Below are 17,729 nucleotides of genomic sequence, written 5' to 3'. Positions count from 1 at the left end.
ATTATATACAATATATTTTACTAAAATAAATCGGCTAGTAAGTATTTTTGCTGAAAAGTCTTAGTTTAGAAAAAAAGGAGAAAATGCTGCATGAGGTACAAAGGCGGTTTGTTCTACCTTCAGAAGACCAGATGATGGTATGTCTACCAGAGTAGGATTTCCACATTTCTCTTGATATTCTTGAATTAGGGCTGTTGCGTCATCAATGCTGTAGGAGGCAAAAGTTTATCAACTTTGCCAACAAGTTCTCTCAAAAGCCAAGAATTTAGACTATATACACTGAAGTATAAAAATAAGGTATGACCCCACATTTTTGAAGTCGGATAGGTCCCATCATTTCCCAGCGCAGGAAAGCAAGCCATGACAAGCCTAGCATTTAACCTGTGGTTGTTAATAAAACCAATATATACTAGAATTTAAATGGTTATTTATCAGTTCCTGTCCCATTTTGACTGCATGATAACTGGTAACAAAGTGACTTGCAACACTGAGTATTTGGGGTCTAAAATGAAAGTTTGCAGCTGTGCACAATGAGCCCAAGTGCTGCGAGTCACTGATTGCTGATTGAGAATTGCCCTGCAGTAGGTTCAGTGGCAAGACCCTTTGTTTTATTTAAGTGGAACATAAGAGGTATTTCTAACTCTTGAAAAACTTCGCAGCAAAACCACTAGTTCCTAAGTATTGAGCACAGGCAGTTCATTTATTTTTTCAGAGTGTTCTTATTGCTGAAGCTGTGACTCCATGATACCGCTAAGCTGAATTCATCTGAAGGTATGGTGAAGTGATTCAAAGTGAAACTGTTTGCTTTTTCAGTCAAGTTACTTCTGCTATTTTAATTGCATTTGATCTCAATAAGCTGTTACTTTGGCTTGAATGACACTGCAAAACTCTATCCTAAGTATGCAAAGTAGTGAGGTGAGATTTTTATTTTATTTCTTTATTTAACTTATCAATACTTTAAAAATTCTTGGAGACTACATACTAGAAAATCTCCACGACTTCAAATAAATGAAAATAAAATAAAGGAGAGATTCAATTTCTGAAATTCTTATCAGTCATGCATTTACCTGTTTTAACTTACCAGTTCTTTTTGGCAAAATAATCCACCAGTTCTTTCATCCGGTGAGTATTCATCAGTTGTTGCTTCAACAGTGGAAAATACTTAGTTTTCAAGAATTTTTCATACAGCTTCTCATTTATGATATTGTCCAAAACCAAAGATCTAATCTGTGGATTTAAGGTTTAGTAATGGAAAAGTGTTAATATTTTAAACATAAAAAAATTTACTTTTGAATGAAGAGTTCAGACTTTTCTTGCTGGACTCCCATAGAGCAGGATTTTTTAATTTTTTTTTTTTTTTTTTTGTGCTGTGAAATGGCAGATTTTATGAGACTAATCTCAGATTCAGATAGGGGGATGAGTTAGGAAACTTGCCCTTAGGAAGGCAAGGCAAGAGAGTGTGCAGTTGCATAAGACCTTTTGGCTTAAAACATTTATTTAGAAAAATAGAGTAGTACTGCTGCAAACAATGCTGTCCTACAAATAAGGGCAGCCTGTGACACAGCACTGTGTATGTATACAAGAAGTTTTTCAGTTGCACAACATTAATAAAAATGCAAAAATCCCTGCAAATGTTGCTATATTTTAGAAGTGAGCATTATGTCAACTAACGCTTGGCAAGATCAGGAGAGAGAGAAAAAAAAGGTTTTGTGTACGCTTACCTATCTAAAAAGCCTTAAGTCAAAGGCAAGTGAAGAAAATTTTATTTATTTACCTGAGAAGCAAATGCCACTACTTCTCCAGTGTTCATGTGTTCATCTATTTGTTGCAGCACAGTTTCTATGTTACATGTTGATAAGAAACCCTTGCAAAAATAAGTTACAAAACATTAATATTCTGTGAATGATTAAAGTAGAAACTCTCCCTCCAGAGCAAGCATTTGATTTAGTTAGGAACAATTAATATTTTGAAATTCTAGGTACAAACATGAAATTATCAAACCAGGATCTGTGCAGTTAGCCTGAAAAAGCAGTAGTCATTGCTTTTAACTCTCAAAGGGTATTTTGCTGTAGCTGTTAATAGATTTTTTTTTTTTTTTTTTTTAAACTAATTGCCAGCAGACTAAATGTCTTGCACTAATGCTGTAATTTGGGAAAATCTTTCTGAGCTTAACTTCAATGATTGGAAGTCTAAGAATTTAAGATGCCATTACTAGTGCCAATTTGCTTATGACAAATACGGGAACAGCCTATAAGGCCTCATCTGAGAGAACAATGCAGAGCATAAATTAATGGAAACAAATGAGAAGAGAAAGGAAACTGTCAAGATACATAAATAGCGAGGATATGGCTTTAAGGCAAAAGGTTTACATCAGAACTTGTGACACATATCAAGCATCTTTCTAAGAAGTCAGGAGCTTTCTACTCAACACTTTTCCGAAGTAAGATTCGGTACTTTTCTTACAATCTGCTGTGAAACTAGCCCACTGGTAGCTTCTCAGCAATTATATATGTTATCATAACTTCACACTGCTCTAGCAGGTATATGGCTATGGCTTGGTTTTTTTGTGGGTTTTATAGGTGGGATCCCATAAAATATCCTCAAATCCTCAAAAGGCAAAGTCATATGACAAAGCTGCTGAGGATGACTTGAAGCTAGCTGGTTTTGCTTTTTAAAAAAAAAAAAAAAAAAAGGAAGTGTTCACATGATCCCCTTCAAAAGGACAAATTCAGGGCAGTAGCCTTTGTGGGTGGGAAATGCCAAGCAGCTGTCAGCAGTGACATATTTAAATAAGATGGGATTATAAGTTAGAATCTTTCACAGTCTCTGTTGAACATAACATGCTTAAAGACATTTCCTTTGCACAGACAGAACACGAAACTTATTATTTACCTGAATTTGCTGCTCTCGCTTCTCAGACTGAGGAATCAGCAACAGGCACCCCAAAGCAAATGCTGGAAGGTCCAACTGTGCATATTGTTTAGCTATTCCGATGACATCCAAGTCAGCCAGAACAGGACACCTTTAGAAGAAGATTAGGAGTGAAGTTCTCAGCTATGAGACGTATAACTGGATGGCTTAGCACTGTCAACTGCATTGACATTTTTAAGCCAGATAGAACAATACATTTTTACCTCATCTTATTTTCGGAAATGGCCAAGCTACGTGAGTTGAAGTTTCACAGAATACAAATGCATGACGATTTTCTAGTTTGAAAAAAAACCCCACCCATCTCCAGTTTCTCTTTCTAAACACCCAAGGCCCTATTTTGAGGGGAGGTGTTGGCCAACTGCCCAGACTAATGCTTTGGTACGTATGTATATGCACAGTAGTGTAGGCATGTTCTTCAGCTGGATCCCTTTCCAGTATTTCCTAACTAACTTTTGGTTCAAGTTGGGCTCTCTGAGCTCTAGTTCTTCTCTTGAGCAGGTCAGAGTTTTGTGGTGAATAAGATAATGATTTATTGTGCTTTTTTACATTTTAAAGGCAATGCAAAACTGGTTTATGTATGGAATGTTTTGGAACATTAATACCATAGGTTAACCCGTTGTGACAGGACAAGGGGTAACGGCTTTAAACTAAAAGAGGTTATATTTAGACTAGATGTAAGGAAGAAATTTTTTACCATGAGGGTGGTGAAAAACTGGCACAGGGTGCCCAGAGAGGTGGTAGATGCCCCATCGCTGGAAACATTCAAGGTCAGGTTGGACGGGGCTCTGAGCAACCTGATCTATTTGAAGATGTCCCTGCCCATGGCAGGGGGGTTGGACTAGATGACCTTTAAAGGTCCCTTCCAATCCAAACTATTCTATGATTCTGTGAACCACATTTATAGATGTGCAGCTATCAGGTTTTTGTCATGTCAGATTTATTCTTTATAGGAAAATGAATTTTCTCTCTTATACTCTGTGTTAATGTTTTAGGAAATGTGCTATATTTTGGGCTAAGAAAAATATTAACTGGACTTCTAGGGTTGACCATTCGTCCTTTAAAAGTGTCAGGACAGGAACAGATAACCCTCATGGGGCCAGCGACTGGGCAGATAAATTTGTCTGTGCTGCTGATTCCGAGTTCCAATTCAGAGAGCAGTTCCCAGTACAGTTTAAACAGCCAAGGTACTGAGTTACAGCACATGTTGTCAACAGTCTTTGGGCAAGCACAGAATTTCTGTTTGGGTACGTGCCCTGATCCTGTCCTTCCCACAAGAGGGAAAAGGTTCTTCCTCATGCCTCAGGTTCCCCAGTTTTCAGAGCTCCTTTGCATGTTTCAGGGCAGGTAGCTGGATGAGAGATTACAAATGCGCATTCCCACTCAAACTAGTACAAATGTGGGACATACTATCTACTTACTTGAGCAGAATCACAAAACACTCGCAACATTCCTCTAACTGTTTAGGACTTGGTGGACATGAAGCTAAGAAATAAAGAAAACATGATAAAGTAAATATATAACCAGGTTACTATACAAGCATGATAGCTAATAACAATCCTACCTGTGAGAAATGGTGACAGAACTACACTTCGCCAAGCTCGGCTGAAGTTGGGAATCTGTTGACAACAAAGTTTTAAAGTAATAGACAAAAAACAGTAATAACTAAGTGTACTTGTAAACACAGACACACAGATATCCTGACCCACTGTAGGTGGAAGAAGCCTGTCAATTTTCTTTTCATTTTATCCTGGATGAATTATTCCCTAATATTGCTTTCCTTGTCTCATAGTCTAAGATTTAGCCATACTTTGACTGATGGTAAAATTATTCTGTCCAACTTTACAAAACCCTCCAAATAAGTGTTGACTGAAGGAACCACAAGTGCAAAATATGTTATTTCAGTGATTAATAATGATACTTATCTGCATATTGCATTGTCATAAAAAAAGAATCTTTTCATGCGTAACACTTCATGGCGTAGATGTCTGCCATTCACACACACACATACACACACACAAAAATAAATAAGATGCTAAAATCCTGTTAAGTGAAGAAAAAGATTAGGAGTTACAGAATATTTGCTTACCTCCCATAATGAATGAATCCCAGTAATTGCTATCAGAACTCTTCTTAGATATTGAATCTGAAAAAAATATTTCATTATAAAATGCTACAGTGTTTTTGAAGATTTGGCAATAATCTACAGAACTGCATTATGCTTCTTGTCTTGTCTGCAGGATGCAAACTTACAGTTCCTCAAGGTACCTCTGTTCCTTTGGGAGGAGTAACTAATGCATATGGAAATACGATTTATAGTTTAGTAAATTAAATTATCACAAGCAGTAGTGGCATATGTTGTCTCAGTAAATACCCAAGATTTCTGGTAGTCTTAATACAACCGGTGCTGAAAAGTTTATGATCCCACCTTCTTTGCTATTAGTACCTAAATCTCATTAGATTAAAACTAGCTCATTAGATTAAAACTGCTCCTGATACAACCACATTGCCAGGTGCATCTGTTACCTCCTTAGGCTGCAGCAACATTACATAAAGTTTGACAATCAGAGGTAATTAAGATTCTGAATGATAAAAATCAGGATTACTATCACAATAAATTTATTTTTAGGGGTAATATTTTTGTGTGTGTGTATATGTACACACATATGTATATACATATATGCACAATTTGTGCATGTGTGTATATATTTGCACACAAAAATATGCATATTATGTTGTAAAATTATAATAATATGAAGAATTTTTTCAATTTATTATCATAGGATTTACTCTTGCCATTTGAAAGGCTTTGTGCCTTCAAAAAAACAAAAAAACCCCTAGAACAATTTAAGATCAAAATTCTCAAGCAGTACTGCTAAAATACAAATTCCTCAAAGCTTTATCAGTTCAGTATTTAAGAGCCCAAAGTAACCGTCTGAATTATCAATAATTGTTCACAGTAAGTTTATAGTTTATGTATCTATCACATTCTTTAGAAATCAGTGGGTAAAAAAGCTTTTTTCTCACCTCGCTGCAGAACTTCATGCTTAAAAATTCCTTACCATATTGAAACCAAGGAGTTTTTGTAATAGGCCATTCCACAGTTGGGAATCATACACTTTGTATTCCAGACTAAGTTCTGTCACCAGTCTAACAGCCTAAAGGAGAGCAAGGACACACTGTATTTTAATATACGTTCATGATCTTCAAACCTTTATTGCTTGCCAGCATAATTTTAGATTTTTACAGCATTACCGGGACCTTTAACTCCTGAAAGGCCACAACCAAGCCACTTTCCAAACTATTTTACACATGTGAGGAGAATTAAAACAAAACCAGAAAACCCACCTATACCTGATATCACTTTATTTTCTAATTGTAGGAAGGCTAAACCTCTTTTTTAGCTGTCATTTTCAAATTTTAGACTAGCATGCGTATATTTCAACGAAAGAGCAGGTCTCTTCCATTTTATGGCTGTAAATCAGAAGTATTACTGTTGAAGCCTTAATATAATAGTATACTTTTTTGTCATACACTATTGTCTACCTGGAAATCTCATTTACCTGCCCTTGTCTTCAGTGTTAAGTTAGCTGTTTACAAAACATACTTTGTAACACAAAGTAACTGTCAAAGTTAAATTCCTAAGTGGAGCGTAACTTAAAATCTATCCCTGACATATTAGATAAGTAACTAACAGCTATTCTAAAGATGTATACCTGTTAATATTTAATTCATATTAAAATTATGAGGTATGAGTCCAAGCAACTTAAAAAAAAAAAAAAAAAAAGGTTCCTGCACCAAAGATCTTGCTTCCCAGACAAGAGACAAGGTATGGGCACACAAAAGGTGTGGCAAGGACTAGGAAATAATTATGTGATGGGCAGTAGTCAGCACATCAACAGGCTTGGTTTTTTTGTCACTCTGAAAGAGGAGAGTCTTTGGGGTAACTGCATATTTGTTGGTATTTTTAAATAGAATTATGAGTAGCATAATCTAAGTAGTGTATGAATAGGACAGAGTACACTGGAACAACATCTGTTTAGGAATGCATGTGCTATGTAGAAAGGGGTACATTTCACACAATGTGTAACTAACAAACAAAAAATTACAAAGGATTTAAAAATCATACCGTGGGTTCATGGCTGTGATTCTTCCATAGCCCTTTAATCATTCCTTCCTTAGGACTCTTATGAAATGATTCATAAGTATATGGAATATTCAAGATTTCAAACTCTGCCAGATAAATGCAGCATTTTAGAAAATACCTGTAAAAAAGTCCCACCAAAAAGAGGAGTTAATGATATTTACAGTGACTATTATAACTCACATAATCAAGCTCAGGATAATATTGGAAAAGTGTTCTTCTGTTGCTTTAAAAAAAAAAAAAAGGGGGGAAAAAATAACGTAGACTGTATTTGTACTTATGAAGGAGATCTTAATGAAGTCAAAAATTTTCTGGTAATTGCTTAGGGAAATGTCATTTACCTGAACGATGGATGGCTTGGATGATCTCTAAAAATAAACCAGTTACTATAACTCCTACAAGTAAAATTTCATTCATGCACAGACACTGCATATTTACAGGAACCCATATGTAGCTATTTTGCATGATACTCTGAAAGCATCACTTTCCATTAAAAAGGCCCTAATTCCAGATTACCAGCACAGAAATTCTATACTAGATTTTTTCTAAGGAAGTTAGTTCTACAGATATTTTCAGAGAAACAACATTATTCTGCTGGGATTTTGATTCCTTACTTTTGCAGAGGACTATGTCTTTGCAAGATGACCAGTTCTGAACTCTGATGAACAGAATACTGTATGTACACGGGTAGAAGAAAATGCTTCAGTTACTAGAGAACTAAATGCAATCTATGCAAAATGGAACAAAATATTTTCCACATAATATCATACTACTTTCAGGTTTACAAATTAGGACTGTGATGCTGTGTACTGGACTGCATTGCAGTGAAGTTAAAAGATCTAGTTATGCTCTTCAGAAATAGATTTTAAAACAGAAAACAGATTAGTAAAAAATAATTCTCCAAATATATAATATTTCTTCCCAATGGCTGTTAAAAGACCAAAAAAACCATCATTATTAAGGAACACCTTAATGAAAAATCATCTTACTTTACTTTCTCAATAGGTTTCTTGAAGAGTGACTCCACAGTGTTGGTATCTGCCAGGTAAAGCAGACACTTAAGCGCTCTGCTCCTGTGAGCAAACGTCAACTGAGTAACACCAATTGGCTGAGAGGGGGGGAAAAACCAACACAGTGAAAAGTCACAACAATTGGCTGAACAACTAGAAAGACGGTTATGTATGTCTAGTATGATTCTTTCTAAGATTTTTGGATTCATCTAGTGGAAATATATGCTAAGCAACAGACTGGTTCACGTTCAACTTTTACACTAACCAGTTGAAATATTTGTCAACTTCAAAGGACATTGCTAAGCCAGGTGGTTTTCTAGATTTAAGACTACTAATGCAGGCAAGAAAAATATTTGTGATATATAGTATCACAAATACATTTAGTAAGCGTGAAAGACTGAAAGTTAAGGTTCTGCTAAAATAATTTTACGACTCTACTTTAATTCCACCCAAAGTAAGCCAATGTATTACACCAGCTTAAAGCACATTCTAGAAAACGTTTAATGAAGTTTATTTTCAGATAATTTCATAAGTAGCAAGCTAAAACAAGAATTTAGAAACTTACAGATGTGGCAGATGTTGTAATTGCAAAAAGCATTCTTGAACTATAATCCATTGGGCGTGACTGAAGTAGATATATAACTCTGCAAAAATGCATTTGTTTTTAATACAAGTACAGCATAGCTACTGAAATACAATGTATCAATATTCATTCAAATGTAAATATATTTCACTGTCAAAAAGAGATTAAAGATAAGAGATTCCAAGGATATAGAAAATGAGAAGAAAACCTCCAAATAGCTACTCTTAAGCACTTACTTAGATCTGTAAGTTATTGCAAACGGCATTTCATTGCATAAATACTTGACAATTCAAAACCGATGTCACCAGACAGCAAAAGTAAGAACACAACAGTGTGTTCTGAATCACACACATTGCTAGGTTTCTTGAAAAAGCCAGATATAGTTAAACTTGCACGTTAATAATAATTTGCCATATTATATGTAAGACAACACACATACCTTCGGAGTTCTTCATCTTCCCGTACATCTCCAAAGATTTCTTGAGTTTTCTTTAAAAAGACAAGAAAATCTAGTTGTGAGAGTTTTTTAAATTGTTTGGATAAATAGCTGGGTCATATCCTTGCTTAAACCCTGTCTTAAAAGCTGGGCACCCCTGCTAATGCAGCCAAGGAAAGGTATTCTGGTTTTATCAGTCCTTTCCTTATTTAACTGTATGCTTGGCAGTCAACACCATTCCTCAGCCTGCTAACCGGTATTTTGAAGCAGAGGCAATGTCTGCTCCCTGCCCTTTCTCACCCAGCTGTATGCTGCACAGACAGCAGACTTGCAACAGGAGAGGATTCATTCCTTAGGCTGGCTACACAACCCTACTGTAGCACCAAGATCTTTATACAGAGAGAAGGGAAAGCATTTCAAATCATTCTCGCTAGAGGCAGTGGTGTACAACAGTATTAGAAAGGTATTGAAATTGCTAGTAGTCTGAATTCAGATGTACCTTAAATAGATTCATGAGTACTAAAGGCAAATTGTGCAAAATAACCTTAGTCTTTTGAGCAAGTACTAAAAATATACATATGTTATGTAACTGGCCATTTTTCTCCGAAACCAAATCTCCAGTGATGACTTACTTCTGAGGGCAGTATACTTGGACACAGCCATTTATCCAGCAGTTTATCCCAAATTTTGTTCATATCCAAATTGTTAATTTCAGCTATCTCCTTAGCTGCCATATGGATATCTACATAAATAGGTAGAGACAATTTATTTACAAACTAGTTCTTGCTTAGCATTTTTTAAAGAACTTCTTTTTGCTCCTTTGAAACTAGATTATGGTTACTCACCTGGATAATCTCTGCCAGTTGGATTTTGGATTCTTTGGTCTATACTGTGGTGTTCGTATAGTAAAATGATAAGATTTGCTGGTTTCCCAATAGACTTTAAATGCTCTCCAGTGTTCAAGTTATGTGTTATTAGAACGTTTTCTGTTGCTGATCGCTTATACTGCATATATAATTTCTTCTGTAGGACTTCTGCTTTTTCATGTGAATCATCCTTTAGTAAAACACCATAGAAAACAATCTCCTTTTACTCAAAAGCACTAGAAAAATCATCTTAACTTTTTATAGTCTAAAACAGTGAACTGGGTAGTAAGATCTATTGTTCAGATGTGTCCCCGTACCTGTATCTACAGTATTTTTTCTGTAAACAGACAGTATTAACCATGCTGCTCTAGCAAGAAAACATATTCTGAAAAAAATTGTAAACAAAGGTATGTTGTGAAAAAGCCAAATAAAATACATACCATGTGCACCAGTATGTAAAATTAAGACGTTTTGAGGTAAGATGGAGGAGAAAAAAGATTTAATATTAAACCGTGGCTGCTAGAGTTCCTGTTTAATTTTAGCACAATTCTATTCAAAGATGTGAGTAAGTATCAGAGAATTATTTAGTGTTCATTGTGTCTCAACAACTCTATAGCAAGTTTGATATTTATAAGCAAGGGTAAGATTCTTATTCACCTTTTTTAAAAACAAGTCAAAGCAGACTTTCTTCATATATACTCCTACAAATAGCTAAAGAGTCTTGGAACTCAAAGCAAAGGTTAATAATGCTATTGATCCAACAGCTGGAACAGATTCCAACTCATTCTCCTGCAGCAAGAAAAATGCACACAACAGGAGAAAGAACAAATTATTCTTCCTTAGAACTGTATATTTTTTTTGTCCAACCTCCAAGAACTGTAAGCCTAATTTTTGCTAGGTTGTGAACAGGAGAGCCTTACTGGACAGAGAGGGTTCTTCTGAGGGGTCACTTACCCAGTCACTACCCCAAAAGAAAGTACTTCCCATATCAGGGTTGGTTAAAGCATGATTTACACACCACTATCCAAACCACCAAAAGACAAAACACTACATAAGTACCCGACTATATAACAACAGTTTTGCAAGCAGTTTACCATTACCTTAGCTGTAGTATTCTTTAGCCATTTCTCAGCTAGATAGAGACAGAATTTCAATGCCTGAATCTGGTCAGGACCTTTTATAAAGAGGAAAAAAAAGGGGGGGAGGGAAGTAAGTAAAGTATGTTTTCATGAATCCTTTCTACAGTATACCCATTTTATTTCAAAGAATTTTTTTTAAAAAATTCAGAAGCTATTTTAAAATATTAGGAAAGCTCCTGTACCTAAAGAGCAAAAAACCACTATCTATTTGGATTCAGAGAATAGAGAAGCTAGCTTAAATTTGGCTGAAATATTTGCTTTTGCTGGAAAACTTGTCTGAAGATAGTATGAACATGCAGAAACTTTAAGCAAGACAACATGGCTTAAAAAGAGAGAAAAAAGGATTTAATAGTGATGCTGTGTTATAAAATGGCTGGTGTTCTAGCCTACTGTTCAAAATTGGATGTAGGAGACAAATGCATTTTTATTCTCAAACTTCCCTAGGTTTTATCCAAGAATACTGAAAAAATGTTTGGTTACAGGCTAGCTTTTCTTTTCTCAAACCTATTCTCCTCCTCCGATTACTTCACCCCTCAAGTCATCACATATGCACCTTACCTGTTGGAAATTCTTGTGCAATCTTGTGAGCAATAGCTACAGCCCACTCTGGATTAATTATAGACAGCAGGTATGACTGAATCGTCTGCACAGTTTTAGTTGTTTCCTTGTTAACAACTGATGTATATCCATTGTTTCTCATTTCAAATATTTTTGGTTTCAATTTTTTTTCAAAGACATGTCGAGCTGCAGACATGTGTAAGGTATCCAGTGAAACCTAGAAAAACATTAAAGTAGATTAAGAGTTGTCAGAAGTTCTTTAGTGAGGCCAAAATCATGCAAAAGAAAGACAAAAGCTCTTTTTTTGGGGGGGGAAGGGGGGGGGGGAAGAATGATTTTGAAATAAATACTTTCAAGGTGCTACTTTACCTTCATTAGTTTGGAAATCAACAGAAGTGTTGGGAAGGATTCCTCACTGAGCTCTGCAGCTGAAAGGAAAAAGACAGCTGTCTATGATAGTACAGCAGTCCACTTGCAGATTTCTCTATGAAATTAAGCACTTTCAGTTTATTGTTAGATGCAGACCTCCATTGGGAGAGAAAGAATATAATCTTAATTATCCACACTGGCCTGGGAAATGGGACACGTGGATTACTTTGCTCTTTGAGAGGTCCTAAGAAAAGAATTGGAGCACAGAATTCTGCATTGTATATATCGTCTTAGCTCCACTGAAAGACAGTTACCTCACCAGTACCAACTTGGGAGCACAAGTGTTTTCAGAAGTACTTGGGATGAAAACTGCACTAATAAAGAAATACAATTAATATAAAATATATACTGTAGAACTTTAAAGTTCACAGATAGCAGAGAAAGGGAATCATACATATACCTAGCCATAAAAAATACTGAACATACATATAATGTTCCAGAAACATTGTGCAGTTCTGAAGAATATCAGATGAAAGGGCAGTCTGGTTTGAGCAGCTGGAGATAAGGGAATCACATGCTCTAAAACATATTGGTGTTCTAGGTCTACAGGTGGAGAAATTCTTTTATAAGATTCCAGATGTTTGAGGAGGCTCAAAGCCTATGGGGGGGGAAAAAAGAAGAAAAATGAGGAGGAAAAAAAAAGCAAGGAAAAAGCAAAAAAGCCACAAGACTACTATATTTCTCCCCCATCCCCACCCCGCCCACACCCTTCATAAATACACCTAAGTCCTGGAGGCATGTTTTTTTTGGCAGAGTTAGTACATATCTGTAGAATTTTTATCACTGCTATGACATTGCTGAGAAACAGCTAGAGATCACTATGTCTTGAATGCTATTTTCTGAATGAGAGCTGTGTAGATAGAATAATTCAATTAATTTCAAAAGATTCTTTAATAACTACACTAATAAATAGACAAAACAGAATACACATGCTATTAGCAACATATTCGGACATACCTGATTCAACTGGATACTGGTGTTCTTTTCATCGGCATTTTGTATCACTTTCAGGACAATTTCAATAGTTTCATAGTCATAAGGATCAAGCTGTTCAAAATAATGATCTATTTTATAAGATCTTGTATGATTTGTCTTATAAAAACATACAAGTGAGTTAACTTTTTCCAATTTTAACACCAACTATATTGACATAACACTGAACAAACAGTATAAGCATCCTCCTCTAAAACAAGAGACTTCCACTTCATAGTCCTAAATCCTAAAAAAATTGTCAGGATATTGCAGAAAGACCAAACATGAAGAGATGAAAAGAAAAAAAAAGAAAAAAAGAAAAAACCAAAAACACCAAACCCCAAACTAAGAGATGAAAAGAAAAAAAAAGAAAAAAAAAACCCCAAAACACCAAACCCCAAACCAAAAAAATCCAACAAAACCAAACCCCCCAAAAAACAAAACCAAAAATCAACCAAACAAAAAACCCCCACCAATATACAAATTTTCTTGCCCCTATCTATTTTTAATGTAGCACTTTGAAATATTTCCAGTGTGCTATGATATTCAGAAATAACTTTTTAAAAATTATTTTCTGGTTGTTTTTTAAGGAAAGTTGGGAAGAAATACTCAACCTGTCTTTAAAGATAATTAGATATGTTGTTCTATTTTTTTCTTCCAGAGAAGTAGAAAACTGAAACTTAACATTTACATTCTTTAGCAAAATTGGAAAAAAATACCCTTTTCAAATTTCTGTGGAATTATTAATCTGCCATTCAACTGACATGCAGCATTTGAGACTAGATGCATACTTCAGGGATTCTTTTTGCTTGTTTTGGTGTGTTGTTTTTTTGTTTTGTCTTTTTTTTTTTTTTTTTTTTTACCTTGTACAATATTCCACTGAGGCTAGTGACCAGGTCTTTCGTCCTTTTCAGTAGAGGAATTATTTCTAGTGCTCTAGCTAGTAATGTGGAATGAGGCTGCTTCTCACTGTATTCTGCAGAGTCATCTTCAACATGATTTGTATTAGCATTCTGGAGAAGAAGTGTTTCAATGCAAAGCTGCAGTGCGGCATCACTGTCCAGCATGAAAGTACTAGAAGAGGACAGAATATTATTTTCTCTGTGACCTTTAGTGTTGTCAAGGTGCTTATTTTCTTATGAATAAATTCACCAGGAGACCAGTATGTGTTCTAATTAATATTTAAAAAAAAAAAAGGCACAATCTGTATATTACATTAATTAGGAGCTATTTAAACTAAAATAGATTTCAGTAGGCATGGTTATTATTACAGCAACAATTAAACACAATTGATTTGCTTCAATAATTACCTGCAGTAATTCAATATGAGATCTGTGTCTACTTTTGGGTTTTTTACCAGCGTTCTTATGAGTTCCTTCTTCCTTATTGGTGGTTGTCTAAATACAGTCTCGAAAGAAATCTACAGATAAATAAACATTTTAACTTCGTCCCAAAGAAGTCTTTTAGACAATATCAAGACTATTTCCTTATATAGTTAACCTCTTACGTTTTCTTTAGTTTCAATCCAGAGATTTTTAGAGCAGGAAAAAGCAGTGCATTTGCTAACTATGCCCTGTGCCAAGTAATACTTAAACACTTAAAAGTTCTTTTATAGCACCCTCAATTATTGCATTTCTCAGTTTCTGAGGTTTATTTAAGCAGACAAGCAGAATGAAAAATTAAAAACAATATAAAACCCCAATTTTCCTTACATTTGAATGGGAAATCTGTCTAAAAATCACAATACATCTCAGAATATACTGACATTTAATCAGTTAATAAAACTCTTAAATAAATAAATAATAATAAAAAAATCAGACTTACACCAAATTTACCAAGTTGGATACCCCATTCTGCATCAATAACCAATTCTTGGAATTTTTTTTTTTCTTCTGCTTCACCACATTGGTTAGCAAGCTGTGCTCCAACTAGAGCTACCGCCTAAAAGGTGTGAGAAAGGAAGTGAATACAAGTATAATAAATAATCTGAAAATTGGGAATCCTGAGGTCTAAATCCTTAAAGAAACTTAAACAATTTATAGATGACCACAAAACCGTATAAAATGAAAACAAACCTCACAGAACATAGTATCAAGATTACCCCACCTCTTGAGTTGGCAGTTCAAAGCTACTTTAAAATTAAGTTTCTTTCTCAAAAATATTTTGTTAGTATTGTACTAATGAAATTAATACAAAAGGTATTTTTTAGACATCACCTTTTCTCCAAACTTATGTCACTTTCCCTCCCCATTTCTTTGTTATGCTTTACTTCCTATCTTCCTTTATATTTTAATAAACACTTATTTATTCAGTCCATTCTTGACAACTGCTGTCATAGAACAATTTCTCCAAAATATAATGTAGGTATAAATTATGATGGGACCTGAAATAAACAATTTCAAGCTTTGGAATAAGTCATGATGAGGTAACGTAATGCTTGGACTTACATCACGCCAACTATTCACAGCAACTGCCCGTGCACAATCTTACACTGTGGTAAAGAGAGGTAGCTTCTCTCTCAGTGGCACCCTAAACGAGGAACTTGTTCAAACAGCTCTACCCTTAATAATGGCAAACTATTGCACTTCCATATGATATTGCTGATGTCTTTTTTTAAAGAAACTCTTTAACATTCTCTATTTGCTGAAGAAATACATTGCCTTGTGAATTTACCAAAACTTTTCTGTAATTTTGCCATGTATTGTTTATGACATCCCACAGCTTATTGAACATATCTTCCTTCGGCAAAATTGTGCAATATCCCAGTGCCAGGTTCTGATCTATGAGACGACAGTTGAACACCTGTGTTTTGGGGAGGGAGCGGGGGGGAAGAAAAAGTTATAAACTTTAGGAATTTATTTTAATTGGTCTCTTTGTATAAAGTATAACACATAAAAAGTACTCTGTAATTTAGAGGTATATTGGGCTTTAAATTAGAGGGGAAAAAAAAAAGACTAAAAATGCATTTCAGGTTTTAGAACTTAAAATCTAAATACACTGAAGCCAGTTTAAAAGTAACTTCCCTTGGTCTAAACTGCCTTAGAAGATGGTATATCGCAGGTTTTGCAAATAGTTTTTTTAAAAAACTCCCCTTACAGATCATAAAGGACATTATTATAATTTAGGAGTGCTTAAAGAATCCCATAAAGGTGAAGCTCGCACTGTACGTAACCTTTCAGGCAGAGCAACTAGTGTACGATTAAAGAGCCATAGTCCATAAGAGGCTCAAATACGCCAGGGCTACGACATGTGGCTGCCAGCAAGGCGGTGTCTGTTCAAAGGCTGTTCAGAAACGTGCTCCAGCCGTGGTAGGAAGTGACGCAGCTGGGACTGCAGAGGCCAATGCTGTCAGGCATCCAGCCCACCCTTGCCCCATTCTGGTATTTGGGACATGGGGCTGTGGAACCCAATCCCTTCCCACCACTGCAATACTGTCAGTACTTCCCTTCACCTTCTCTATGATTTTCCAAGGTATGTGATTTTTCCAGAATGTGTGGGTTTTGTGGCCTTTGGCCACGTGACAATTTCAAAATGGGCTTCTGCAATAAGAAGGGTAGCCCCTTTCTTGACAGAGCAGAAGAAAGGGCCTCACTCTTACCCTTTTCAGAGCATTCTTACCTTGTGTAGTAAGGTCAGGATAGTGGTCGTAATTACTGAAGTACACTTCTGTTTCATAGCAATGAGAAAGCTTTTGGTTTCAGCTAGCAGATTGCCATCATGTAGCTATTACAAAAAAATAAAAAGACAGTCAGCATACAGTTAAATATAAATTCTAAGCCTTCAACTTTTCTCGTCATTTATAGCATAATAGGAGGTACTACAGAAATTGTATTTTCAGATTTAATTAAGGTCTTATAAAAATTTCTTCTAGATAGAAAAACGATTTCTGTTTCTCAGTGCTTTCGAACTGAGGAGTGTTTCTTGAATATTCTACTTGCAACTTTTCCCATACTAACCAATGATAAAACAATGTATAAAAACATAATAAACCGTTATTAACAATCATTTTATTCCTGGCCTCCCTGCAGAGACTAGAAGTTTAGTTCTGAACATACTTTGCAAAGAGAAACAGAGGACCATGAAAAATAGGGAAGAATCTACCTACCTCCTTTTACAAAATGACTTAACATCTGATCAAGTGGTAGTAATTTTTAAAAGGTCATGGCGATAGCCTCTCCCATACCTATCAAATTCTTATATAACTACTCTAAACTGGCTAATAGTTGGTATATTTCTAAGACTTACTCTCAGCAAAATTCAGCATCATCCTTGCCATACCTTTTCACTCAGGGACAAATCCATGTTATTTGATACACCATGCTGAAGACAGGATCCAAATGAACAGACTATTAGGCGCAAAGCTAACTCGCACTGACTGCACTCCATGAGGTTCTGTAGCACTGCACAGATGGGAGTTCTAGCTGGCAGTAGAAGGTTCTGTCCTGTGATATATTTTGAAAACAAACAACCCCAGAAAATAATTAGTACATTTATATTAAGCATATTGTTCTTGGAATTAATATCAGAGCAGTTTCTCTTTTTCTTCATTAAATTTATGACACAAGATCAGCCTTAGCTCCCTTTGAAACCTTAAATTTTCAGGGCTTTTAGTTTAATACAGACTCCCATTTTAGTTCAAAAACCAGAAGTTGGTCATCTTCTTG

The 17,729-nt window shown here is 35.4% G+C and overlaps 1 protein-coding gene across 1 annotated transcript in view; it reads right to left on the bottom strand.

The window, feature by feature from the left end:
• Positions 1-117: 117 nt before the first annotated feature.
• Positions 118-17,729, bottom strand: part of KNTC1 (kinetochore associated 1) — a gene marked incomplete at its 3' end in the record, with an annotated part of 40,542 nt that continues 22,930 nt past the window's right edge. The window contains exons 39-63 of the mRNA XM_009572618.1: positions 17,344-17,507; positions 16,684-16,788; positions 15,739-15,867; positions 14,890-15,006; positions 14,376-14,485; positions 13,929-14,139; positions 13,051-13,140; positions 12,520-12,691; positions 12,034-12,092; positions 11,665-11,881; positions 11,068-11,141; positions 9,947-10,157; positions 9,734-9,843; positions 9,105-9,154; positions 8,648-8,726; positions 8,062-8,180; positions 7,058-7,193; positions 5,991-6,086; positions 5,018-5,074; positions 4,493-4,547; positions 4,350-4,413; positions 2,893-3,022; positions 1,775-1,864; positions 1,082-1,227; positions 118-208 (exon numbers count right to left, since the gene is read on the bottom strand). Coding sequence (XP_009570913.1) covers positions 118-208; positions 1,082-1,227; positions 1,775-1,864; positions 2,893-3,022; positions 4,350-4,413; positions 4,493-4,547; positions 5,018-5,074; positions 5,991-6,086; positions 7,058-7,193; positions 8,062-8,180; positions 8,648-8,726; positions 9,105-9,154; positions 9,734-9,843; positions 9,947-10,157; positions 11,068-11,141; positions 11,665-11,881; positions 12,034-12,092; positions 12,520-12,691; positions 13,051-13,140; positions 13,929-14,139; positions 14,376-14,485; positions 14,890-15,006; positions 15,739-15,867; positions 16,684-16,788; positions 17,344-17,507 — 2,882 coding nt within the window. The remainder of the gene's footprint in view (positions 209-1,081; positions 1,228-1,774; positions 1,865-2,892; positions 3,023-4,349; positions 4,414-4,492; positions 4,548-5,017; positions 5,075-5,990; positions 6,087-7,057; positions 7,194-8,061; positions 8,181-8,647; positions 8,727-9,104; positions 9,155-9,733; positions 9,844-9,946; positions 10,158-11,067; positions 11,142-11,664; positions 11,882-12,033; positions 12,093-12,519; positions 12,692-13,050; positions 13,141-13,928; positions 14,140-14,375; positions 14,486-14,889; positions 15,007-15,738; positions 15,868-16,683; positions 16,789-17,343; positions 17,508-17,729) is intronic.

This window comes from Fulmarus glacialis, unplaced genomic scaffold (assembly GCF_000690835.1).
Source record: "Fulmarus glacialis isolate BGI_N327 unplaced genomic scaffold, ASM69083v1 scaffold23112, whole genome shotgun sequence".
Classification (NCBI taxonomy): domain Eukaryota; kingdom Metazoa; phylum Chordata; class Aves; order Procellariiformes; family Procellariidae; genus Fulmarus; species Fulmarus glacialis.
The sequence above is the reverse complement of the archived record's forward strand: the minus strand, read 5'-3'. Positions and strand labels throughout refer to the sequence as shown.